This window comes from Oncorhynchus mykiss, chromosome 13 (assembly GCF_057628025.1).
Source record: "Oncorhynchus mykiss isolate SJ-2025 chromosome 13, ASM5762802v1, whole genome shotgun sequence".
NCBI lineage: Eukaryota > Metazoa > Chordata > Actinopteri > Salmoniformes > Salmonidae > Oncorhynchus > Oncorhynchus mykiss.
The window spans coordinates 29,156,599-29,184,384 of NC_143034.1; the positions used below are offsets into that span (position 1 = coordinate 29,156,599).

Here is a 27,786-nt window from a genome sequence, read left to right on the forward strand (position 1 = left end):
CGTTGAATTGATATCTGTGCCCAGTACTTAGCAGTTATTTTCAAGCCCACATGGCTTCCTCATCTGTGCATCAGTTCATTACCTGATGGGGAAATGGAATAAGGTGTTGTGTCCTCTAGGCGAAAACAGTAACAGACAGACGTCATTCATGCACATTTTGTGCCACACAGACTTTTTACTCATTACAACACTCATTACAACACACATTTAAAGTGGTCCCATGATCGGATGTGTTTTCTCAACATACTGTCATTTATCATTAAGACGGTTTTAATTAAGACTGTCTTAATTAACCACGCGTGGGCCACATGAAATGGAATCATCTAAAATGATTGAAAGATTACTTTTGGCCAATTGGGTTGGGGTAGGGGATCCCTTCTATAGGGTGTACGCTCACATTAGCGCTGTGAATTTAACTGAACTGAACTGTGGATTTGAGCCATTGATAACGCACTAGGCTTCAAAGGATGCGGACAGACAGTATAATTGCTCCATTTTACTCACTGACCTCCGTAAACCACCTTCAGACCTTCAGGGTATCTTGTCAGGTCTAAGCAGACATCCCCAGTGACAAACAGCAGACATTTTAGCAGCCCGATTTTTTTTCTCTCACTAATTGGTCTGTTGATCAATCAGATCAGCTCTGAAAAAGATCTGATGTGAAAACATCTAATGTGATTGGTCAAAATACCAATTAGTGGAAAAGATATCGGAATTGGGCTGCCTGTCTAAACGCAGCCTTAGTCTTCTTTCCCCCTGGCTGTCAAGTTGTTCACTTGCTCTGTGTGCTGTATTTAAAATTCAATGACACGCATGTACCCCCATGAATAGGCCTATTGGTCCATTTCTACCAGTATGTGCACTACAGTATCAAGGTTATTGAGGGACCAATCACACAACTCTAAAATTACTATCTGACACTCCTTGATCTAGCAAATAAGTTGCTCTCTCCAGTTTTGTGGTTGTGTAAGCCATGCTTGTCTGACCACAATCCTTGTAATGCTTTTAATGCCAGCCTGCACAGATTGTTCTTTTAAGCCCTTAAAGCTGGAATCTGTAGTTGAAACGATAACAAAGCCCTCTGTTTTGGTAAAAGCTGAGGAATGGGCCTGGATAAATTGAACCACTCTCAAATTCATAGACATGGATCTATGGATGCAACAACTGATCATTCACGATATCAACATTGTAGTTTCGAAGCTATACAGTGTTTGTTTACATTTACTTTGTTTACAAACATTGGGGTAAAAAAAAGCTTCTCTTTTGGGTTCTGATGGGGTACAACAAATCAAATCAAATCACATTTTACTGGTCACATACACATGGTTAGCAGATGTTAATGCGAGTGTAGCGAAATGCCTGTGCTTCTAGTTCTGACAATGCAGTAATATCTAACAAGTAATCTAACAAATTCACAACAACTACCTTTTACACACAAATGTAAGAATATGTACATATAAATATATGGATGAGCGATGGCCGTGCGGCATAGGCAAGATGCAGTAGATGGTATAGAATACAGTATATACATATGAGATGACTAATGTCGGATATGTAAACATAATTAAAGTGACGTTATTTAAAGTGACAAGTGATATTATTAAGTCCATTTATTAAAGTGGCCAGAGATTTGAGTCTGTATGTTGGCATCAGCCCCTCTATGGTAGTGATGGCTGTTTAACAGTCTGCTGGCCTTGAGATAGAAGCTGTTTTTCAGTCTCTCGGTCCCAGCTTTGATGCACCTGTACTGACCTCGCCTTCTCACCTTTTGGATGATAGCGGGGGGAACAGGCAGTGGCTCGGGTGGTTATTGTCCTTGATGATCTTTTGGCCTTCCTGTGACATCGGGTACTGTAGGTGTCCTGAAGGGCAGGTTGTTTGCACCTGGTGATGCGTTGTGCAGACCGCACAACCCTCTGGAGAGGCTTGCGGTTGAGGGGGGTGCAGTTGCCTTACCAGGCGGTGATACAGCCTGACAGGATGCTCTCGAGTGTTTTAGGGGACAAGCTAAATTTCTTCAGCCTCATGAGGCACTTTTGCACCTTCTTCACAACGCTGTCTGTGTGGGTAGGCCATTTCAGTTTGTCCGTGATGTGTATGCCAAGGAACTTCAAACTTTCCACCTTCTCCACTTCTGTCCCGTCGATGTGGATGAGGGGCTGCTCCCTCTGCTTTTTCCTGAAGTCCACAATCATCTCCTTTGTTTTGTTGACGTTAAGTGAGAGGTTATTTTTCCTGACACAACACTCCGAGGGCCCTCACCTCCTCCCTGTAGGCCATCTCGTTGTTGTTGGTAATCAAGTCTGCCACTGTAGTGTCATCTGCAAACTTGATGATTGAGTTGGAAGTGTGCATGGCCACACCGTCATGGGTGAACAGGGAGTACAGGAGAGGGCTGAGAACGCACCCTTGTGGGGCCCCAGTGTTGAGGGTCAGTGGAGTGGAGATGTTGTTTCCTAACTTCACCACCTGGGGGCGGCCCGTCAGAAAGTCCAGGACCCAGTTGCACAGGGCGGAGTTGAGACCCAGGGTCTCGAGCTTAATGATGAGTTTGGAGGGTACTATGGCATTAAATGCTGAGCTGTAGTCAATGAACAGCATTCTTACATAGGGATTCCTCTTGTCCAGATAGGATAGGGCAGTGTGATGGTGATTGCATCGTCAGTGGACCTATTTGCGGTAAGCAAATTGGAGTGGGTCTAGGGTATCAGGTAGGGTAAAGGTGCTATGATCCTTGACTAGTTTCTCAAAGCACTTCATGATGACAGAAGTGAGTGCAACGGTGCAATAGTCATTTAGTTCATTTACCTTAGCTTTCTTGGGAACAGGAACAATGGTGACCATCTTGAAGAATGTGGGGACAGCAGACTGGGATATGGATTGATTGAATATGTCCGTAAACACACCAGCCAGCAGGTCTGCGCATGCTCTGAGGATGTGGCTATAGATGCCGTCTGGGCCGGCAGCCTTGCAAGGGTTAACACGTTTAAATGTTTTACTCACGTCAGCCACGGAGAAGGATAGCCCACAGGCTTGGTAACGGGCCATGTCAGTTGCACTGTATTGTCCTCAAAGCGAGCAAAGAAGTTGTTTAGTTTGTCTGGGGGCAGGACATCGATGTCCGCGACGGGGCTGTTTTTTTTTTCGTAATCCGTGATTGACTGTAGACCCTGCAACATACGTCTCGTGTTTGAGCCATTGAATTGCGACCTATAAATGCACTGCATATATAATTCATATTCTTCAAGAATCAATGGGTACATATAATTCATTGTTAAGTACAAAAATGGAGGTAGCAACTAAGGATTCTAGCTTCAACCAACTGACCAAGTTGAATTTATCAATTATAATTTAGGAAGGAACAGTCAATCCTAAATCAGTTGTGATGGGCAGATGGTAGGCTAAACCAGATAATGCCTATGCACATAGACCCTACCTCTTGCATTTCTGGCGACTCCTCCTGCTGTCTATGGAGCCTTTGACTTGACTTGTTTGGACGTGTGTAAAGTATGTCCCAATCCTTGTTCAGGAGACAGGTGATCTCAGGAAAGTGTGCCACTCCTAGGTGTAATTGTTTTTCAGAACAACAATGACTCCTTAAGCCCGGAGGCGCTTTCACAAAAACCATGTCGAAGCCGATTATGATGTGGCCTAATCATTTTTTTTTTTTGTCCCTCTCTCCTCAGCTTTAATACTAGAAGTGCACAGAGCGTAATGTGGACACAAAACTCATTTACATGTTCCCCCCCCCCCCCCCCCCCCATCCTTGGGTTTTCCTAAATAAGTCTCTATAATGCACTGTGGTTGTTAGAATCTTAACATCACAAACAGAACTGGTGTTATAACCAGTTTTAGGAGGATATGTCATTTCTGAATGGTTTTCCCCGCTGCCCCTCCTACTCCCGACAGTTGAAGGTGCCCTGCCCAGTTGGTAATCACTCTGATAATTGCCTCGAAACTGAACCTAAACTATATCAGAACAAATTTCACACATAAAACAACAGATGAAATCAGTGAAGTATGATGGGTGAGTTGATGAGCGAGGGGAAGCGAACGATGCATTATTATGTAATCACCAATTGTGAATGACGAACAGGGCGGGCCATTTTTTTTTTTTTTTTGTGTGGTGGGCAGAGGCACTCGGAACACCCGTGTCACCTGCAAGTGCCGTGTTTGTGGCAAGTGTTGCAAGCAAGTGAATGTGACGAAGATTTGTCTCAACGATTAGGACAAGGGATAACAGCTAAATGAGATCCAACTGATGCCATTGCGTGAAGACGCACACCATACTGAAAGCACAAGTGAGGCCATGAATAATGTGTCCAATAACTGACAATAAGGGACTATTTTTGACTGCTGTCATATCGACACTTACAGTGCTGTGAAAAAGTGTTTGTCCCCTTTCAAATTTTCTCTACATTTGCGTATTTTTGACACTGCCTGTTATCAGATGTTCAACCAAAACCTACTATCTAATACAGGGAACCTGTGTGAACAATTAACACAACAATACTTATTTAATTTATTTAATAAACAAAGGTATGCAACACCCAATGCCCCGGTGTGAAAAAGTAATTGCCTTACACTCAATAACTGGTTGTGTCACCTTTAGCTGTAATGACTCACATCGCTTTGGAGGCATTTTGGCCCACTCTTCCATGCAAAGCTGCTTTAACTCAGCGACATTGGTGGGATTTCAAGCATGAACTGCTCATTTCAAGTCCTGCCACAACATCTCAATTGGGATTAGGTCTGGACTAGGCCATTCCAAGACATCAAATGTGTTGCTTTTTAGCCATTTTCATGTAGACTTGATTGTGTGTTTTGGATAATTGTCTTGCTTCATGACTCAGCTGCGCTTTAGCTTCAGCTCACCGACGAATGGCCTGACATTCTCCTGTAGAATTTTCTGATACAGAGCAGAATTCATGATTCCTTCTATTAAGGCAAGTCGTCCAGGTCCTGAGGCAGCAAAGTATCCCCAAACCATCACACCGCCACCACCATGCTTGTTCATTGGTAAAAGGTTCTTACTGTGGAATGCAGTGTTTACTTGAGTCAAGGGCAGATGGTTTTGGACGAGATGGTTTGGGGATTTGCTTTGCTTTGCTGCCTCAGGACCTGGCTGGGTTTTCCGTGTATCGGCAAGACAGAACAGCTACCTCCGGTAAGAAAATGGGTGGTGGTCTGTATCTATTTGTCAATAACAGCTGGTGCGCAATCTCTAATATTAAGGATGTCTCAATATGTTGCTCGCCTGAGGTAGAGTACCTTATAATAAGCTGTAGACCACACTATCTACCTAGAGAGTTTTCATCTATATTTTTTGGAGCTGTCTATTTACCACCACAAACTGATGCTGGCACTAGGACCGCACTCAACAAGCTGTATAAGGCCATAAGCAAACAAGAAAGCAGAAGCGGCACTCCTAGTGGCCGGGGACTTTAATGCAGGAAAACTTAAGTCTGTTTTACCACATTTCTACCAGCATGTCACATGTGCAACTAGAGGGAAAAAAAGCTCTAGACCACCTTTACTCCACACACAGAGATGCGCACAAATCTCTCCCTGCAAATCGGACCATAATTCTATCCTCTTTATTCCTGCTTACTAGCAAAAACTAAAGCAGGACGTACCAGTGACTCGCTCAATACTAATAATAATACTAATAAGAAATCCCACTATGCCCTCAGACAAGCCATCAAAAAGGCAAAGCGTCAATACAGGACTAAGATTGAAATCCACTACACCGGCTCTGAAGGTAGTCGGATGTGGCAGGGCTTGCAAACTATTACGGACTACAAAGGGAAACCCAGCTATGAGCTGCCCAGTGACGCGAGTCTCCCAGAAGGGCTAAATGCCTTTTATGCTCACGTCGAGGCAAACAACACTGACGCATGCATGAGAGCACCAGCTGTTCCAGACGACTGTGTGACCATGCTTTCCATAGCCGATGTGAGTAAGACCTTTAAACAGGTCAATATTCACAAAGCCGCTTGGCCTGACAAATTACTAGGACATGTACTCAGAGCATGCATAGACCAACATTTTTAACCTCTCCCTTACCAAGTCTGTAATACCTACATGTTTCAAGCAGACCACCATAGTCACCTGTGCCCAAGAACGCCAAGGTTACCTGTCTAAATGACTACCGCCCCGTAGCACTCACGTCTGTAGCCATGAAGTGCTTTGAAAGGCTGGTCATGGCTCACATCAACATCATCATCCCAGAAACCCTAGACCCACTCCAATTCGTAGTTTTCCCCAGCAGATCCACAGATGACACAATCTCAATTGCACTCCACACTGCTCTTTCCCACCTGGACAAAAGGAACACCTATGTGAGAAAGCTTTTAATTGACTACAGCTTAGCATTCAACACCATAGTGCCCACAAAGCTCATCACTAAGCTAAAGACCCTGGGACTAAACACCTCCCTCTGCAACTGGATCCTGGACTTCTTGATGGGCCACCACCAGATGGTAAGGGTAGGCAACAACACATCTGCCAAGCTGATCCTCAACATGGGGGCCCCTCAGGGGAGTGTGCTTAGGCCCCTCCTGTACTCCCTGTTCACCCACGACTGTGTGGCCAAGCATGACACCAAAACCATCATTAAGTTTGCTGAAGACACAACGGTGGTAGGCCTGATCACCGACAACGATGAGACAGCCTATAGGGAGGAGGTCAGAGACCTGGCAGTGTGATGGCAGAATAACAACCTCTCCCTCAACGTGAGCAAGACTGTAGTAAGGCGCTACAGAGGGTACTGCGTACCAGGACCTCTATACCGGTGCGACAAGTCTAGTTTCAAAAGGCTCCTTAATTAACAGCTTCTGCCCCCAAGCCACAAGACTGCTGAAAAATTAATCAAATGGCTACCTGGACTATTTGCATTGACACCCCCCCCCACCCCCCCCAAACAGCTACTCGCTGTTTTATTATCTATGCATAGTCACTTTACCCCTACTTACATATACATATTACCTTGACTAACCTGTACCCCCGCACATTGACTTGGTACCGGTACCCTCTGTATATAGCCTCATTATTATTATTATTATTTTATTGTGTAACTTTTTAAACTTTAATTTATTTAGTAAATATTTTATTTGTCTTATTTTCTTAAAATTGCATTGTTGGTTAAGGGTAAGGGCTTGTAAGAAAGCATTTCATGGTAAAGTCTACACCTGTTGTATTCGGCACATTCAGCACAATAACATTTGATTTGATTTGATCCCAATTGAGATGTTGTGGCAGGAAGTGAAATGAGCAGTTCATACTTGAAAACCCACAAATGTCGCTGAGTTAAAGCAGTTGGCGGGCCAGAATACAGCAGAGTGGGCCAGAATACAGCAGAGTGGGCCAGAATACAGCAGAGTGGGCCAGAATTCCTCCACAGCGATGTGAGAGACTGCTCAACATCTCCAGGAAGCTGTCACGCCTGCTCCCGCTCCTCCTCCCTGGCACTCGAAGGCGCCAGGCTCCCCAGCATTACGCACTCCTGCCACCATCATTACGCACACCTACCTTCCCCTGTCACGCGCATCAGCGATTATTGGACTCACATGGACGCAATCACCTGTGCCATTACCTCCCCTATATCTGTCTGTTCCCAAGCTCTGTTCCCCGCTTCAAGATTAATATTTTTTTGACTTTGCATACCAGGTTCTGACGCTGTCTCTGTCCTGTTTGATGTCTGTTCCATATTAAATGTTCTACTCTCTGTACCTGCTTCTCTTCTCCGGCATCGGTCCTTACGGAAGCATTTGGTTGCAGTCATTGTAGCTAAAGGTGGCACAACCAATTATTGAGTGTAAGAGGGCAATTACTTTTTCACACAGGGGAAATGGGCTTTGCAAAACTTTGTTAATTAAATAAATAAAATAAGTATCTTTAAAAAAAATCTAAATTTAAACTCAGGTTCCCTTTATCATGTTTTTGGGGCGGCAGATGGTTAAAGTAGTGGACCATTAACCAAAATGTTTCTGGATCAAATCCCTGAGCTGACATGGTAAAAAACAGTTGTTCTGCCCTTGTACAAGGCAGTTAACCCACTGTTCCCCGGTAGGCAGTCATTGTAAATAAGAATTTGTTCTTAACTGACTTGCCTAGTTAAATAAAGCTTTTTAAAAATTATAATATTTGGTTGAAAATCTCATAACATTCGGTATAAAAAATGTGCCAAAATAAAGGTGCCAAATACTTTTTCACGGCACTATAATGCCATTATTGCATGAAGAAGGCAAGTCAAAAAGTTGTTCGGATTTTGCATTTTTTTACTTTATCACATAAAAATATATCATATTATATCTTTAATTAAATAGCGATACAGTGAGTACATTCATGAATCATATATTTACAAGAAAAGGAAGTAACAGATGAGAAGACATGAAGTAAAGACATGACATATATAGCAGAGGTTGGGGAGTAACAGATTACATGTCATCTTTTACGTGTAATGGATTACAAAAGACCGGTAAATACTCCGTTAAATGACCAGAAAAAATATTGTAATCAGATTACAGATACTTTTTAAAAACTAGACAATTACGTCGGGGATAACTTTGAAATTCAGAAGTGATGTTTGCGAAAAAAAACATATTTGACACGTCTCTGTTTCGTCAATGACATTCAAATCAGCATTGAAAAATGGGCACAAGTTTAGGTTTGTTCCACCTGAGCGAGTCTGACCACAAATCAGAGACCACTATGATGTCACCAAAATGTGTTTGATGGATCGCGGGAAAAGAGCAGGAATAGGCTTTTGTAGGCTACAGTCCAAGCTATGTCTTCCATTGGTGCAACTGCTGTCGGCATTTAACGATTATCCAACCTGGATAAACGCTTGGAGGTTAAGACGACAGCAGTGGTGTAGTCTACGGCGATACGGATATTACGTATTATTGTATCTACATAGCGCATTGATGTGAATCACACTGCACCTCTCTCATTTAGCTGTTTGCGCTTCACGGATTATGGTTGTTGTGGATGGCTGTTCACAAATCTAAATGTGTATTTGAACCCAATAATGGTTGAATTCAAGAAATTTAAGCTGCCTATCAATCATTGTTTTTGAAACCAGTGGACAGCCTGTGAAAAATGTGCTCTTGCAACAGCTGTATAGTGTGGCTCTGGAATAACAGTGTGGCTTTTATTGCTCAATCTAATTAATGCTGATAAAAAACAATTCCATAGTCCTAATGGACACATGCTCAAACTTGCACACTTTTGATAGACTTAAAGGGGCAATCTGTAGTCTGTCCTTTGGTCTGATGAGTCCAAATTTGAGATTTTTGGTTCCAACCGCCATGTCTTTGTGAGACGCAGAGTGGGTGAACGGATGATATCTACCTATGTGGTTCCCACCGTGAAGCATGGAGGAGGGGGTGTGATGGTGTGGGAGGGCTTTGCTGGTGACACTGTCTGTGATTTATTTAGAATTCAAGGCCCACTTGACCAGCATGGCTCCCACAGCATTCTACAGCAATACGCCATACCATCTGGTTTGCGCTTAGTGGGACTATCATTTGTTTTACAAGAGGGCAATGACCCAACACACATTCAGGCTGTGTAAGGGCTATTTGACCAAGAAGGAGAGTGATGGAGTGCTGTATCAGATGCCTTGGCCTCCACAATTGTCACGTTCTGACCTTAGTTATTTTATTTATGTCTTTGTTTTAGTATGGTCAGGGCGTGAGTTGGGTGGGTAGTCTATGTTCCATTTTCTGTGTTGTGTTTGCGTTTGGCCTGGTATGGTTCTCAATCAGAGGCAGGTGTCGTTAGTTGTCTCTGATGAAGAATCATACTTGGGTATCCTTTTCCCACTTGTGTTTCGTGAGTGTTTATTTTCTGTTCTGTGTTTTATTTCACCGTTCAGGACTGTTCGTTTGTCGTTTTATTGTTTTTTGTTTCAGTGTTCACTATTCGTATTAAAAATCAAGATGAACACTTACCACGCTGCGCTTTGATCCTCCACTCCTTCATACGATGACCGTTACAACAATCATCCGACCTCAACCAAATTGAGATGGTTTGAGATGAGTTGGACCGCAGAGTGAAGGAAAAGCAGCCAACAAGTACTCAAGATATGTGGAAAATCCTTCAAGACAGTTGGAAAAGCATTCCAGGTGAAGCTGGTTGAGAGAATGCCAAGCGTGTGCAAAGCAGTCATCAATGCAAAGCGTGCAAAGCGTGGCTACTTTGAAGAATCTCAAATGTAAGTTACATTTAGATTTGTTTAACACTTTTTTGCTTACTACATGATTCCACGTGTTATTTCATAGTTTTGATGTCTTCACTATTATTCTACAATGTAGAAAATAGTAAAAATACCTGCTCCATGCAGGTGGTCTAAAACGTAACACCCCTGCACACTCCCTTGGTGACAGGAGAGATGGACCCAATGCATACAGTAGGCCTCACTCCTCTTGAACTCTCCACTGACTTGTTGACTAAGTGACTGAAGCTCAAAATGGTTCATGAGGAATTAAGATTGAACGTTCACACAGGTTAGTTTTCAAAGGTTTGCGGCCCACCAAGTGAACAAAAAAACAGATGCTTTCTAACCAGGACCCTGTCAGCAGCGGTGAAACGCTGCTTGCTCCCTATGGTTGTCCTGAAAATTCATTTACCGGTTCGAAAAGACATCCGTTTTCACAATGTGGTGCAGCTTTCGAAAGTCAGCTATAACAACAACACGTTTTACAGCAGAGACCTGTGGAGCATTGCAGGAGGACGTAAATGAGCCATTTGGAAGCTGGGGATAATTAGGTGGCCATGGTAGTATGGTAGACCAGATTAGGAATTTGGCCCAGACAGACATTATTACCCCTACTCATAAAAAGTGTGATTAGGAAGTATTGTAAATGTGTGTATGTCCCAGACCGTCTTCAACAGTATAATGGTTTACTGGTTTACAATGGCATGTCAGGTATGTGGAAGCCAAAACGTGACCAGTTACTGAGATCATGCTAAAGCGTTTTACTGCAGTTAATCCTTTGTACTGGTTTGGATTAATACCCTAGTAACCTACAAATCAGGGCTCTAGTCTCAGAGGTTGCATAATGAGATCATGCTCAGACAAAACCCTCTTGGCGTTAACACAGTACTGTGTGCCACGGTGTGTTTCAAATGATACCTGCAGGTCCTAATGTTGGTTTAATAAAGCTTGAATGCCTAATGGAATAGGTAAAACAATTAAAAAAACTGTCAGTTGTCATAATTGCTTGTGCTCTTCTGCCTGCAGAAAACACCTAGAGCAATGAATGTACTAGGGGAAACAGGTTAAGGAGTATGAACTGAAGGTCTTGGGTAGCACTGTCAAGATCAAGAACAACGCTTGACCTCTATCAGGTTTTTACTTGTTCGCTTATCCTTGCTCCCTGACTGCTTGCCTGATCCCCCTCAGTTAATTGCGTGCCTCAACGTTCCCTGCAAATGTCGTGCGACGAAACTGCGTCCTTGTGGGAGCAACGCACCGCAGTGACCTGACTGGAACCGGCTGGAACGCATTACCCCCGTGCGCATTCACTCACATTTTGTGATATGTTGTCCCAGACCGCACACGCAGAAGAGCTTGCTGAGCCGTATTGTTTTCATCCGGTTAACGACGCCACTATCAATCTCGCCCATCATCATAGACATCAAACCATCATACCAGGGGGATAGGCTGCGGGCCAGCGCTGCGTGGGCGTGTATGTGTGATGGTAAGAGCCCTAACTGCCCCGCATTGCCTCTTACTTCCACCTGCTCTAGTTTTCCCTTTGACATGCTAGTTAAGTCTCACCTGGTTTCACATTTTGGTCTGGTGGATGTGTGGGTCTAGCATTTCTCACCTCTCTCTCGTCCCTGTCGGAATAGACTGTCCTATGACTCTCTCTACTAGTATGTGCTTGTTATGGACCAAAGCCAAAACCACAGGCACTGACTTATTGAGGGAAACACTTCAATGAGAGAACATTCTTTTTGCCCATGAAGTGTTTCCATGGGGATATTGTACTATAGACTCAAGACAGACACAGTGTTTGTAGCAGCTTTAAGTGTGACCTCATTAATGATCCCTAGATCCTGTCTGTGAATGGTACAATGTAGGCGTGGCTGTTTACACAGAAAGGAAGAGAAACCCTTTATTGATCCAACAAGTAAATCCCACAGTCATCTGCTGCCTTTATCACCTAATGAGGTAGATTGAGAGTGCAAAGGACTGGAAAGGACTTGAAGGTGCCTACTCCGGGAGAGAGAGAGAGAGGAGAGAGAGAGAGAGAGAGAGAGAGAGAAATAGAGATTACTATGAGTTGTGTTACCTTAACTCACATTCCAAACACCCTGTCAGAGCGGCTTAAACTGGATGTTTTATTGTGCTTTTTCCCATCAGACGTTCACCGGCTTCTTTCGATGCCGCACCCACACCTTAACTACCTCAACCATACGTCTTATCTTATTACCTCACCTGACTTAAAGCTCGTATTGTTATGACGTATGTTCTGGTGCCAAAATGTCTAAGATCTTGGTTGAATTGATCATGGGAATAACATCCTCACATTACTTGAGGTAAAGTCATAAAAAAAGTCAGTGAAAGACTGAAAGAAAGCTTGATGGTTTCCATGACGAATCAACACACATTTGGTAACTCCTATACAAGTAGAACATTGTTGTCAACTTCAAGAGGATGAAAAAGTTGTGTCCTGCGAGAATGTCTGGAAAATGATCTCACTTGCCCCCCCAGACAGACAAACACACACACACACACACACACACACAAAACAGGCCAATGAGAGGGTAGTGGTAGTCAAGGGAGGAATTGAGCAACCCATGTGACACAGCACAAAGTTCAGTGTTTATTACAGGCTGCTGATCTGATGAGTAAGTGGATAGACATTAGTTTCTCATTATTAATTAAAGTGTAGTATTAGTAGATACTAGATATGTTGTTTACACACGTACAAATGTGCAAACAAACATACACATACGCAAACACGCACAAACACAGACACACAAACAGAGAGTGTTGTCGCAGTGTGTGCCTGAACTTTCCCTCCACACAGGGCTCAGTAATCCTGGATCAGAGAACACAAAGGGCCTCAGAGCGCTGGTGATGTAAGCAGCAGTGTGTCCAGTGAGTGAGCGTGTTGCTTTACCCCAGCACTCTCCCCTAGAGCACTGCTGCAGGCTGTGTTTGGGGCGGAAAGAACCTGGCCCTGTCATGGCTGACCCCATGACAGCTGACACATAGTTGGTGCGAGAGCAATAGCGAGACTAGCCCTAACCCTACCATTCCTATCTGATCTGTCACAGACAGGGGACCGTCTCTGACCTGGGACCCAGTGGGAAAGTGAAAGTTGTTCGAAGCAGTGGAGAAGAATGTGGTCCAGCTCCGTCTAGGAGGGGAGGATCAGGAGCAGCTCGCTGCCGCGACCAGGGACTACTGAGACTGGTGCTTATCTTACTACTGTCAACACAAGGTGCTGCCTAGCCTGGAGAGAGAGAAAGAGAGAGAGAAAGAGAGAGGGGAGAGAGAGAGGAGGAGAGAGAGTGAGGGATGCCACGTTGCCTCACAGGTGAGTATTGCTAGGTAAATATTTACCCAGTAAACACCTCATGGGTCCGTAATCTCAACAGTATCGGTAGCAGGCAGGGCGCTGCCTGCCAGGGTTGCAAAGTGGGTAGAAGTGGCTGTGTTGTTGACGTATGCTGAAATTGAAGTGCAAGAGGTTTTGGATGGCATAAGTGTTTACTGTACGTTTGGGTTGACCCTTTGTATCAGACACTCTCCTGAGTTGGCGAGGCTGTAAGTGTTTGATAATACCCCTGAGAGGCGTTTGTGTGTATTTTTTGGTGTACACTGCATAGGAGCATCATGGATTTGCTGCAGGACTCTCGGTGGACCATGCAGGGCCTCAACAGCCGTCTGAAGGGCTTCCTGGAGCAGGTAAACAAGCTGCAAGAGGCAAACTTGTGTCTGGAGGGCCAGATTGCAGACTGGGGTCTGAGGAACGCTCCGCACCCCCAGGAATGGACCCAGCAGGAAAGCACTGTGGACGACCTTCGTTCCCAGGTGAGACTGCCATCTATTACCTTTTTAATTGGTCCAAACATTGAGCCCTGCGGGACCCCAACTCATTAAACAGTCCATTTGTTTGCCAGTGATTATGCTGAGGTACTGTAAATGCCTATATTTGATTGAGCTGGTGTGTTGTGGCCATACAGTAGCTAGTAGGACTGACTTTAGGAACCTAACTTGTGCTGTATATTATCCGTATCATTTTTTATCAGAGTAGACCAAAGCCGACAAAATGTCTCTGAAAATAGCTTGCAAAGCATCTTTACTTCAAAGGTGTTTTCTTGCGTGCAGGGTTTTGGCTTGAGATAGATACAGCATTGACTGAACAAACCGGTTATTAACAATTTTCAGTCCTGGCGATGATTACACTTAATAGCAGTCGAATTAAAACTGGCATATGACAACCCAGACAATGTCAACTGTTACAGAGATTGAGAAGTAGTCTCATACTGTATATCAGGACATTTGGAAACAAGCCATCACTCCATTGTCACACACAAGAATGTGGATCCTTTTATTGCTTTAAAGGCCGTTGCCCTAGAAGACCATTAACACAGGCTGCTGTAATTGTCAGCTCACATGAGCTGATTGGAGGTTTTGCAACCACTCCTTGATTTATGATCTCTGAATGTGAATGGAGACAAAGGCGAAGAAAGCATCATGATCTGACCTATTAGTATTGAAGCCAACAGGAGGGTTGACTTTTATGCCCAATTTCACTTTCAGTGAGAGTGTTGCATAAAATATGAGCAATTGCCAGTCCATTGATCATCATAAAGATCCTTCATGCATAGCTGCACTGATACGATATCTGCAGGCGTTACCATGTGAGAACATGTCATCTACAAATGCACAAACACCACCGGTCAAAAGTTTTACAACACCTACTCATTCAAGGGTTTTTCTTTACTTTTTCTACATTCTAGAATAATAGTGAAGACATCAAAACTATGAAATAACACACATGGAATCATGTAGCAACCAAAAAAGTGTTAAACGAATCAAAATACATTTTATATTTGAGATTCTTCAAATAGCCACCCTTTTGCCTTGATGACAGCTTTGCACACTCTTTTGCATTTCTCTCAACCAGCTTCATGAGGTAGTCACCTGGAATGCATTTGAATGAACAGGTGTTCCTTGTTAGAAGTTAATTTGTGGAATTTCTTTCCTTCTTAATGTGTTTGAGCCAATCAGTTGTGTTGTGACAATGTAGGGTTGGTATACAGAAGATGGCCCTATTTGGTAAAATACCAAGTCCATATTATGGCAAGAACAGCTCAAATAAGCAAAGAGAAATGACAGTCCATCATTACTTTAAGACATGAAGGTCAGTTAATACGGAAAGGAAGACCTAGAGTTACCTCTGCTGCAGAGGATAGGTTCAGTAGAGTTACCAGCCTCAGAAATTGCAGCCCAAATAAATGCTTCACAGAGTTCAAGTAACAGACACATCTCATCATCAACTGTTCAGAGGAGACTGTATGAATCAGGCATTCGTGGTTGAATTGCTGCAAAGAATCCACTATTAAAGGACACCAATAAGAAGAAGATACTTGCTTGGGCCAAGAAACACGAGCAACGGACATTAGACCGGTGGAAATATGTCCTTTGGTCTGGAGTCCAAATTGGAGATTTTTGGTTCAAACCGCTGTGTCTTTGTGAGATGCGGCATGGGTGAACAGATGATCTCCACATGCTTATTTTCCACCGTAAAGCATGGAGTTATGGTGTGTGGGTGCTTTGCTGGTGACACTGTCTGTGATTTATTTAGAATTCAAGGCACACTTAACCAGCATGGCTACCACAGCATTCTGCAGCGATATGCCATCCCATGTGGTTTGGGCTTAGTGGGACTATCATTTGTTTTTCCACCGGACAATGACCCAACACACCTCCAGGCTGTGTAAGAACTATTTTACCAAGGAGAGTGATGGATTGCTGCATCACATGACCTGGCCTCCACAATCCCCTGACCTCAACCCAATTGAGATGGTTTGGGATGAGTCGGATCACAGAGTGAAGGAAAAGCAGCCAACAAGTGCTCCGCATACAGTGGGGCAAAAAAGTATTTAGTCAGCCACCAATTGTGCAAGTTCTCCCACTTAATAAGATGAGAGAGGCCTGTAATGTTCATCATAGGTACACTTCTATGACAGACAAAATGAGAGAAAAAAAATCCAGAAAATCACATTGTAGGATTTTTAATGAATTTATTTGCAAATTATGGTGGAAAATAAGTATTTGGTCACCTACAAACAAGCAAGATTTCTTGCTCTCACAGACCTGTAACTTCTTCTTTAAGAGGCTCCTCTGTCCTCCACTCATTACCTGTATTAATGGCACCTGTTTGAACTTGTTATCATTTTAAAAGACATCTGTCCACAATCTCAAACAGTCACACTCCAAACTCCACTATGGCCAAGACCAAAGAGCTGTCAAAGGACACCAGAAACAAAATTGTAGGCCTGCACCAGGCTGGGAAGACTGAATCTGCAATAGGTAAGCAGCTTGGTTTGAAGAAATCAACTGTGGGAGCATTTATTAGGAAATGGAAGACATACAAGACCACTGATAATCTCCCTCGATCTGGGGCTCCACGCAAGGACCTAGTGAATGAGAGAGAGCTAAAGAGAGCTGGGACCAAAGTAACAAAGCCTACCATCAATAACACACTACGCCGCCAGGGACTCAAATCCTGCAGTGCCAGACGTTTGCTAGAGAGCATTTGGATGATCCAGAAGAAGATTGGGAGAATGTCATATGGTCAGATGAAACCAAAATGTAACTTTTTGGTAAAAGCTCAACTCGCCGTGTTTGGAGGACAAAGAATGCTGAGTTGCATCCAAAGAACACCATACCTACTGTGAAGTATGGGGGTGGAAACATCATGCTTTGGGGCAGTTTTTCTGCAAAGGGACCAGGACGACTGATCCGTGTAAAGGAAAAGAATGAATGGGGCCATGTATCGTGAGATTTTGAGTGAAAACCTCCTTCCATCAGCAAGGGCATTGAAGATGAAACGTGGCTGGGTCTTTCAGCATGACAATGATCCAAGACACACCACCCGGGCAACGAAGGGGTGGCTTTGTAAGAAGCATTTCAAGGTCCTGGAGTGGCCTAGCCAGTCTCCAGATCTCAACCCCATAGAAAATCTTTGGAGGGAGTTGAAAGTCTGTGTTGCCCAGCAACAGCCCCAAAACATCACTGCTCTAGAGGAGATCTGCATGGAGGAATGGGTCAAAATACCAGCAACAGTGTGTGAAAACCTTGTGAAGACTTACAGAAAACGTTTGACCTCTGTCATTGCCAACAAAGGGTATATAACAAAGTATTGAGATAAACTTTTGTTATTGACCAAATACTTATTTTTCCACCAGAATTTTCAAATAAATTCATTAAAAATCCTACAATGTGATTTTCTGGATTTTTTTTCTCATTTTGTCTGTCATAGTTGAAGTGTACCTATGATGACAATTACACGCCTCTCTTATCTTTTTAAGTGGGAGAACTTGCACAATTGGTGGCTGACTAAATACTTTTTTGCCCCACTGTATGTGGGAACTCCTTCTATACTGTTAGAAAATCATTCCAGGTGAAGCTGGTTGAGAGAATGGCGAGAGTGTGCAAAGCTGTCATCAATGCAAAGAGTAGCTATTTGACTAATCTCAAATATAAAATATATTTTGATTTAACACTTTTTTGGTTACTACATGATTCCGTATGTGTTATTTCATCATTTTGATGTCTTCACTATTATTCTACAATGTAGAAAATAGTCACAATAAAGAAAAACCCTTGAATGAGTAGGTATTCTAAAACTTGACCGGTAGTGTATGTATGACATTTCCTCAGACTTTCGCCTGGACTAATACCTGGAATATTGATTTCTGTGGAACCCAGGACTCCCTGGAAAACAGTGGCAATTGTTACTGAGTGGACTATCCTGGCTAAATAAATCAAATGAAATGAAAAATGTATGACTTGACATACGCATAACTGATAACATTCTTCAAATCTTCCTTTGACATTAATTCATGATTTATAGTAACAATTGACTTTGTTATGTGCATCTTCCTCAAGTCCGGTTTCAGTCCTAGACTAGTGTTATTGTTGTGGGTTTAGGTTTTAAGACCTGGCGCCACCCTCATTCTATTTAGAAGCATTGAATGACGAGCCATAATAAGGAATAATGATACCCCGTGTAAATAGCCAAGTTATCATTACTCACTGTGTATTTATTTCCTGTGTTATTGTTTGTCTATTTTTTCTCTCTGCATTGTTGGGTAGGGCCTGTAAAGTAAGAATTTCACTGGTAGTCTACACCTGTTGTTTACGAAACATGCGACAAATACAATTGGATGTGATTTCATTTTAAATCAATCCGTTAATGTTCAGTCGGAGTAGTGCCCTGTCGGAAGAAAACAAGCCGCTAATGTCTGGTTTTGTACTCTCTCAGGGCTATGAATCAACACAGTCAGAGATGAATAACTGGCAGAGCTAAGATAATGGAACGGGTAATTGCAATGAAAATATGATCATAACCTTTGAGGCGGTTGTTGTGAGCAAAAGCACAACACAATGAAGTCCAAGTTATTCCTGACTTTCTTCCTTCAGAATGGGTGTGTTGGCCTTGAGTAAGCATTGTGCTATTGTGATTGGCAACATTGAAAACTCTGTTTGCTCAAAATGGCCCTAGGTTGTACAGCAAACGTTTCAATATCAAAGATGCAAGGGATTTTGGATAACATTAGTTCAAGTTTCATGTGCTCGCATTGCAGTTAACGCCAAACATTTATGGTTTATGAGGTCAAGTACTAGAATCCCTGTGAGAGGCTCTTCGGCTTGAATAATACCTGTGCCACAACTGCTTCAGGCCTTGTCTTAATGAACCCGAATCGTGGAACGTCATCATGTAATAAATCTGACTCACTGAGCTGGTGGCAATCTGACACGCATGAACAGGCAGAATATTATTGCGCAGTCCTTTCAATGAATGTGAAGTGGCTCAACCTCAAGTGATCTTATTCTCACAGAATAATGAGCAATTCCAACTGACTTGTCTAAATTGATTAAAGGGATACTTTTTTTTTGGGGGGGGGGGGGTTGGCAATGAAGCCCTTTATCTACTTCCCCCAAAATCAGATGAAATTGTGGAATCCATTGTTATGTCTCTGTGTACAGTATAATTCTTTCTCGTCTCTGTTCCAACTTCCTTTCTCTGATGAACTTTCAAAGACGTCTCTCTTTATGCTGGTGCTAGTGTGTTAGCCTTGTCCCGGACTCTATGTGCGGTAGCCAACTCTTCCGTCGGTCAATGTCATGCCAGACAGTATGAGACGAGGCTAGTGTAATACAAGGAAGCGGAACCTTTACTACAGTTGTTCTATTGCGATAGGCCTCACCCGTATGTTTTCGCATTAAAAACAGACCCCAATTTGATGCAGCACACGGTAATGTGAACTTCCAGTGTACTGAGGTGTATTCGAATGTGATGTTGTGTCATGTTTCATGACACGTGTCATGTTTCATTGTGTTTTCCTAACTATTGGACCGATAACGTTACATGGATCAACAAGATTGAACACATTCTGAAATCGATTGTGTTTTACACGCTTCTCGTCGCATCTTATTCCCTTCCTTGTTGTTTTTGTCTTGTGTGTGTTGACTGTGTTTTGGTTCTGTAGGTTGGTAAGCTGCTGATGGAGAATGCAGAGCTGGTGCTGCAGTCTGACCACATGATGTCCAGGGCTTCTACCATCCAGGCCAGGTCAGTAGTGTTTGGGACATTCTAGGTCAGGCCTAGAATACTATACTAATACAGTAAGACATACACCCTCATAGTATTTATTATCATCATATCTAAAGAAAACAATGCTATACCATAGCAGTTCTGGAAAAATCCATCAAATCCTACTCCTACCAATTTCAGTCTATAACACTTTAAATGCACCTCTTGAATAACAATCAGATATTTCATTTCCCCCTGCAGCGATACTTTATAATCACTTCTCTACTGTAGCAGCAGTGCAGCCCGCACTTTGTTGTAACTCGGCTAGTTCCCACTCCTGCTCAACAACCTGCATACAAATCACAGCCCGGCTGTGTTGTGCCTCGTCAGCACTTTCCCCATCGGTATTGATGCAGAGTGACACACCAGCCCCTCTGCTACTGCCAGAGAGCTGCGTGCCAAATGGCACCCTAATTCTCATTTCGAGCACCACTTTTGACCAGGGCCCATAAGGGTGCCCATTGAGTGTGGTCAAAAGTAGTGCACTGAATGGGGGATAGGGTGTCATTTGGGATGCAGACGGATATCCATTAACCCCTGAAGGGCAAGGGAGGGCAACGGCATGCAGACAGCTATGAGCTATGAATACACACCTCCTCTATTTATATATTGTGTCCTGCTGGCCTTACCTGGGCCACTGTCACGATGTTGTCTGCAACTCTGTGTCACAAGGTTTATATTGTGTTTCAAATATATATATATATATATATATATATATATGTATTACTTGTGTACTTGTTGACATTTTACTGCATCATTAGGCGCTAGTAACATAAGCATTTCACAGCACCCGCTATAACACCTGCTAAACCGTTGTGCATGACCAATACACTTTGATTTGATGTCCGTGACTGTGGCTTTAGCATGCTGGGAAGTGAGGACTATTGCAACTACTGAAGGAGTGTTGCAAGATTTGTTTCGTACTGTGTGATAAGGTCTTTTACATGATTATGTCAGAGCTGGTGAAGGGTCACTAAAACACATTGGAGCAGTGATTGCAGTGTGCCGTCTATTTACCTTGACCTGAAAACACTTGTATATCTTAAAACATCTTACTGCAGTGGGCTAAATCAGGGTCACACAGAGTGATTCTTGGCAGTCTTAAGCAAATCTACTTTGAAACAAAAGTACACACCTCACACGCATGGTTATGGGATTAAAAACAGAAGACACCTGTACCATGTCGGATATAGAGTTTGCAACCCACTGTTGCACTTTATACAGTGCCTTGCGAAAGTATTCGGCCCCCTTGAACTTTGCAATCTTTTGCCACATTTCAGGCTTCAAACATAAAGATATAAAACTGTATTTTTTTGTGAAGAATCAACAACAAGTGGGACACAATCATGAAGTGGAACGACATTTATTGGATATTTCAAACTTTTTTAACAAATCAAAAACTGAAAAATTGGGCGTGCAAAATTATTCAGCCCCTTTACTTTCAGTGCAGCAAACTCTCTCCAGAAGTTCAGTGAGGATCTCTGAATGATCCAATGTTGACCTAAATGACTAATGATGATAAATACAATCTACCTGTGTGTAATCAAGTCTCCGTATAAATGCACCTGCACTGTGATAGTCTCAGAGGTCCGTCAAAAGCGCAGAGAGCATCATGAAGAACAAGGAACACACCAGACAGGTCCGAGATACTGTTGTGAAGAAGTTTAAAGCCGGATTTGGATACAAAAAGATTTCCCAAGCTTTAAACATCCCAAGGAGCACTGTGCAAGCGATAATATTGAAATGGAAGGAGTATCAGACCACTACAAATCTACCAAGACCTGGCCGTCCCTCTAAACTTTCAGCTCATACAAGGAGAAGACTGATCAGAGATGCAGCCAAGAGGCCCATGATCACTCTGGATGAACTGCAGAGATCTACAGCTGAGGTGGGAGACTCTGTCCATAAGACAACAATCAGTCGTATATTGCACAAATCTGGCCTTTATGGAAGAGTGGCAAGAAGAAAGCCATTTCTTAAAGATATCCATAAAAAGTGTTGTTTAAAGTTTGCCACAAGCCACCTGGGAGACACACCAAACATGTGGAAGAAGGTGCTCTGGTCAGATGAAACCAAAATTTAACTTTTTGGCAACAATGCAAAACGTTATGTTTGGCGTAAAAGCAACACAGCTCATCACCGTGAACACACCATCCCCACTGTCAAACATGGTGGTGGCAGCATCATGGTTTGGGCCTGCTTTTCTTCAGCAGGGACAGGGAAGATGGTTAAAATTGATGGGAAGATGGATGGAGCCAAATACAGGACCATTCTGGAAGAAAACCTGATGGAGTCTGCAAAAGACCTGAGACTGGGACGGAGGTTTGTCTTCCAACAAGACAATGATCCAAAACATAAAGCAAAATCTACAATGGAATGGTTCAAAAATAAACATATCCAGGTGTTAGAATGGCCAAGTCAAAGTCCAGACCTGAATCCAATCGAGAATCTGTGGAAAGAACTGAAAACTGCTGTTCACAAATGCTCTCCATCCAACCTCACTGAGCTCGAGCTGTTTTGCAAGGAGGAATGGGAAAAAATGTCAGTCTCTAGATGTGCAAAACTGATAGAGACATACCCCAAGCGACTTACAGCTGTAATCGCAGCAAAAGGTGGCGCTACAAAGTATTAACTTAAGGGGGCTGAATAATTTTGCACGCCCAATTTTTCAGTTTTTGATTTGTTAAAAAAGTTTGAAATATCCAATAAATGTCGTTCCACTTCATGATTGTGTCCCACTTGTTGTTGATTCTTCACAAAAAAATACAGTTTTATATCTTTATGTTTGAAGCCTGAAATGTGGCAAAAGATTGCAAAGTTCAAGGGGGCCGAATACTTTCGCAAGGCACTGTATACAGTGCACCACAGAAGTCTGAAGTATAACAAAACCGTTTGACATAGAAACACCATAGCTCCGTCATAAATAAATACAAACATCTTTGTTAATTATGAAATGATGAAAAATATGAATAACATTCCACCCGTGAGGCCAACGAGGGTGTTTTTAGTCACTGACTGCAGGAAAGGGCTATGCACCTGCTAAGATACAATGGATGTGTGGCTGTAACGTTTCCCATATACTGTGTCACGGTGTTTACCTACATGCACAGTCTGTGTAGCTGTTTCACCACCCATGTAGGGTACCCTGGCTAGTTGACCCAGAGTCGGGTACATTCAGTAGCCTTATGTTGAAAAACATTTCCCTATGTAACCACCTCCTGGTAAAGTATAGGCCTATAGCTGCTTTGCATAGACCACTGTGGTCAAGGCTAAATACAAGTCAATATCACCGACTGAAACGTGGAAACAGGGACTACCTGCCCAGTAAGAAACAACAACAACAACAAAAAATGTGTTCTTAGATTGTATTTTATTTTTTCCATTGAGTGCTCTAATGAACACAACCCAGTTGATATGATGAGATGTGTCCTGTGTCCTGTCATAGATGTGAGGCGGAAGAGAGGCAGACCAAATGTCTGGAGCAACAGGTGGCTCTGCTGAGGGAGAACCAGATGAGGGTGGAGCAAACCAACGTGCAGCTGGAGGCGGAGCTACACCACTCCATGACAGAGCTGCAGGACATGCACCAGGACTATGTGGTACGGTCTTGTGCCAGTGTCCGTGTGCATGTTGCAAGGGTCTGTACGGTTGCGGACAGCTGCTTTTGTTCAGTAAAGACATCCGTAAAAAAAGGTTGAATAAATACTGTAACATTCGTTTGTAAGATAGCCTTAACTTTAGGCTATTTACTGTAAAATTAATATTGAGTTGTGTTTGGTTGCATCAAAAATATCGACATTTAAAGGAGATGCATCTACTGCTTGTATAGTTCCATCTGAGCCACTGGCTTAATCCCATTCTTCAACTTGTATTTGTGGTTGAGTTGGAGACATGAATCCAACACATCATTTGTTAACATGTCGACAGGTGAATAGGCTATTGATTGTATTTGGTATACAACCAAATATCAACATTTTCAGGAGTTTTCTCTCTTGCTTGGATAGTTCCAGCTGTGCCACTGACTTTAATTCCAGTTTATCTCAAAATTAATAATTGATATGTTGATGAAACGTCTGCATCTCAACCAAAAATCGAAGTTAAAGAACAGGACTGATTCAAAACAAACTTTGATGAATGGGCATTTCAAGTTTGTTTTGATTCGGTCCAATTCTTTAACTTCGATTTCTGTTTGAGATGCAGACGTGAATCCAACATATCAATGATTAATTTGTAGACAAAAAGGAGAAAAAAAAAATAAGACTAAGTCAGTGGCACAGATGAAACTATCTAAGCAGATGATACATCTCCTTCAAATGTTGATATTTGGTTGCGTTGACAACCAAAAACATTCCAATATCACTAAATATCATTACAATTGAAATCAACCAGAGCTTGGAGCCATTGGCCTATTTTATTGTCTATTTTTCCAGTTCTGGGTTGAATTGAAATAATAACAATTTTTTTTCTGATACTGGATATAACGTTGAAGATCTGACATTGTTTTAAAGTTACAAATTGAACATATGTTGTACAAGGTTTGTCTTTGTTGAAATTTGGTTACCATGATTACATAATCATAATCCTGTGGTTAAAGTTTCACCCTCAAAACAACAGTTTACGTTGATTACTTTTTTCAAATCCAATGTATTTCCCACGTAGATTCCACTTCACAATACATCAAAAAATGATTGAAACAACGTTGATTCAACCAGTTTGTGCCCAGTGGGAAGTGACTCTGGTAGGGGTTATCCAACTCTTATGTCCTGTTCCAATTAGGAGGAAATTCGTTTACTTTTTACTGATCAGCATCCAGTGTGTTTGTACAGTATATTCCACCTTTGATAATTCCCACTGTCTCGTTCTTTTTTGAATGTTTATGTGCGGAGGGGAGCGAAAGGTGAGACAAAAGAGAGAGGGAGAGAGAGGGAGAAAGAGAGAGAGACAGAAGAGAGGGGAGACGAGACAGAGAGAGAGAGCGGGAGAGAGAGAGGGAGGGAGGGAGGGAGGGAGGGAGGGAGGGAGGGAGGGAGAGAGAGGGAGAAGCAAGCTACTGTAAAGAAAGAGCAGCGTCTCAGAACACCTTCTCCTTATTATCCCATTAACCAGACACCTCCCCTGTTGACCTCAGTGGAAAGGCTTGTTAGGTTTCACACCATCCTTTCCCTTTCAATGCATTCCTGTCATCCTCCCACCCTTCTCTCTCTCTCTTTCTCTTTTACTAACCCTTTTTATTCCTGCTGACTAATACTCCCCTTCCCTTCCTCCACTCAGGTCTTTACGTGATCCGGCTACTCTCTCCCACACACACGCGCACACACACACACACACACACACACACACACACACACACACACTGTCCCAGACTCACAGGCTCAATAACAGACTCCCTCCCCTGCATTGCGTGTGTCTGATCTCACACTGTTCTCTCTCTCTCTTGCTCTCTTCCTCTGCCCTCGTTCTCTCTCTGTTCCCTTTTCTCCTTCATTCTCAGGATCCATCGCCTCTCGCTGTCACACACACACTCTTGTATACTCTCTTACATTCATATATCTCCCTGTCTCTCTCTCCCTCTTCTCTCTACCTCTCACTGGTTGGCTCATTCTGCAGGCAGCCCGTGCTCTGCAGCAGCAGCAGGCCGACTCTCGTGATGCGCTGCTAGTGACGGCCACAGCGTGGGAGGAGGATGGCACAGGGATGGAGCTCTCCCAGCTCCTCGACCGAATCAGGACGCAGTGCGACCGCCTCAGCCTCACCGGCCTAAGTCGAGTCCCAGATGACCGACACCCCGGCCTGGCCGCCGGCCCAAATCAAGCTCCATGCTCCGCTGCCGGGCCTAGCCGTTTTGGAGCCACACTCAGGCCCCGAGCCCATGGAGGATCTCTCCCACAGGTACGCAGTGTCCCACTGCCTTCGTCCCTCCGCATCTCTTAATTTCCTTCCTTCCATCCAACCCTCTCTCTGTCTTTCCTTTCATCCTCCCTTGGCTCCCTGCCACCTAGTCACACCCTGATCATAGCTCACCTCGGCTGTTTCCAGGCAACGCAGTGACATGTGGTAAGATAAGAGGAGTTGGTTTAATTTTGATTTGTTGTACTGAATGAGCTCTGAGGTGGTCTGAGGTCCGAGATGGGTTGTTCACCTCTCTCCCTCTTTCTCTCTCTCTCTCTCCTTCTCTTTCTCTCTCCTTCCCTCTTCATCCTCATCACACACCACTCCACATACAGAAAGGTACCCGTGGACAATCCGTTACCTCCGAAGAAGAAGAGATACACTTTTACTGCGATATCGAAACGCTGCTCCACACAACCTCTTTAGAAATCGATATGTCGTGAACCACAACCGCAGCATTGTAATACACCAACGGGCTTCTCTGATCTGTTTACTGCTAAGTCCTTATAAGGCATCAGCTGAGGACAGTCATCTTTTCAGTCTTTGAAATAGGAGCATTTGGATTTCAGTTGAGAAGGAGAACTTGCAATTGGCACAGCTGTTGTTTTTGACATCACATCGGATGGGGACAGTTTTACAGGCTTTGAAATAGTAGCATTTTGATTTCAGGGAATGTGATATGTTTAGCAAATGGGCTATAGCTTCCTCTCATAGTGGTGCTGTTTTCAACAATAACGCAGCCCATCTAGTCAGTTTTGCTTATTGCCCATGAGATGATATTTCAGCTCATATTTCAGGTTTTGAAATAGGAGCATTTCAGTTTCAATTGAATATGGGGAATGGAATGAGTCACTCATCATGGCTGTCTTGTTTCCGTCTGGTCAGTTTTACCGTCTGGCTGCATCCCAATTGGCACCTTATTCCTTGGTTAGTGCACTACTTTTGACCAGGGCTCATAGGGCTCTGGTCTAAAGTAGTGCAATTTTTAGGGAATAGGGATCTATTTGGGATGCAGCCAGTGACTTTGATGTAACAGGCGTGATTAAGTACCTTGGCTGCAGGCAGGCAGCGACTGGTACTTCACCAGCGTCTGCTCTACAGAATGACTTTGTTTGTTGCCCTCCTAGTTAGAGCCCCTTTATGTGGACTGGAGTCTGGAGTGGAATACAGCCCTGTTACAGCCTGGTTCCAGATCTGTCGGCGAAGCAGAGTTGGCTGAAGCACATACAGTGCATTCGGAAAGTATTCAGACCCCTTGACTTTTTCCACATTTTGTTACGTTACAGCCTTATTCTAAATGAGATGACTTTTTTTCTTTTTTTTATCCTCATCAATCTTCACACAATACCCCATAATGACAAAGTAAAACAGGTTTGTAGAAAATGTTGCAAATGTATTAAAAATAAAAACAGAAATACCTTATTTAAATAAGTATTCAGACCCTTTGCTATGAGACTTGAAATTGAGCTCAGGTGCATCCTGTTTCCATTGACCATCCTTGAGATGTTTCTACAACTTGATTGGAGTCCAACTGTGGTAAATTCAATTGATTGGACATATATCATATCTGTCTATATAAGGTCCCACATTTGACAGTGCATGTCAGAGCAAAACCAAACCATGAGGTCGAAAGAATTGTCCGTAGAGCTCCGAGACAGGATTGTGTCGAGGCATAGATCTGGGGAAGCCAGTCCTCAGTAAAAGGCACATGAAAGCCCGCTTGGAGTTTGCCAAAAGGCACCTAAAGGACTCTCAGACCATGAAACCAAGATTGAACTCTTTGGCCTGAATGCCAAGCATCCCGTCTTACTTCCCTACAGTGAAGCATGGTGGTGGCAGCGTCATGTTGTGGGTATGTTTTTCAGCGGCAGGGACTGGGAGACTAGTCAGGACCGAGGGAAAGATGAACAGAGCAAAGTACAGAGATATCCTTGATGAAAACCTACTCCAGAGTGCTCAGGACCTCAAACTGGGGCAAAGGTTCACCTTCCAACAAGACAACAACCCTAAGCACACAGCCAAGACAATAGAGTGGCTTCGGGAT

General features: G+C 43.2%; 1 protein-coding gene across 2 annotated transcripts in view; it reads left to right on the top strand.

Moving 5' to 3' along the window:
* The first annotated feature begins 13,042 nt into the window (after positions 1-13,042).
* Positions 13,043-27,786, top strand: part of LOC110485901 (keratin, type I cytoskeletal 18-A) — a 32,575-nt gene continuing 17,831 nt past the window's right edge. Inside the window, exons 1-5 of one of the 2 annotated variants that reach the window (XM_021557117.3) lie at positions 13,043-13,559; positions 13,852-14,056; positions 19,750-19,832; positions 23,299-23,452; positions 25,461-25,742. In XM_021557117.3, coding sequence (XP_021412792.3) covers positions 13,859-14,056; positions 19,750-19,832; positions 23,299-23,452; positions 25,461-25,742 — 717 coding nt within the window. In that variant the 5' untranslated portion in view covers positions 13,043-13,559; positions 13,852-13,858. The other variant, XM_021557118.3, reaches the window with a different exon arrangement.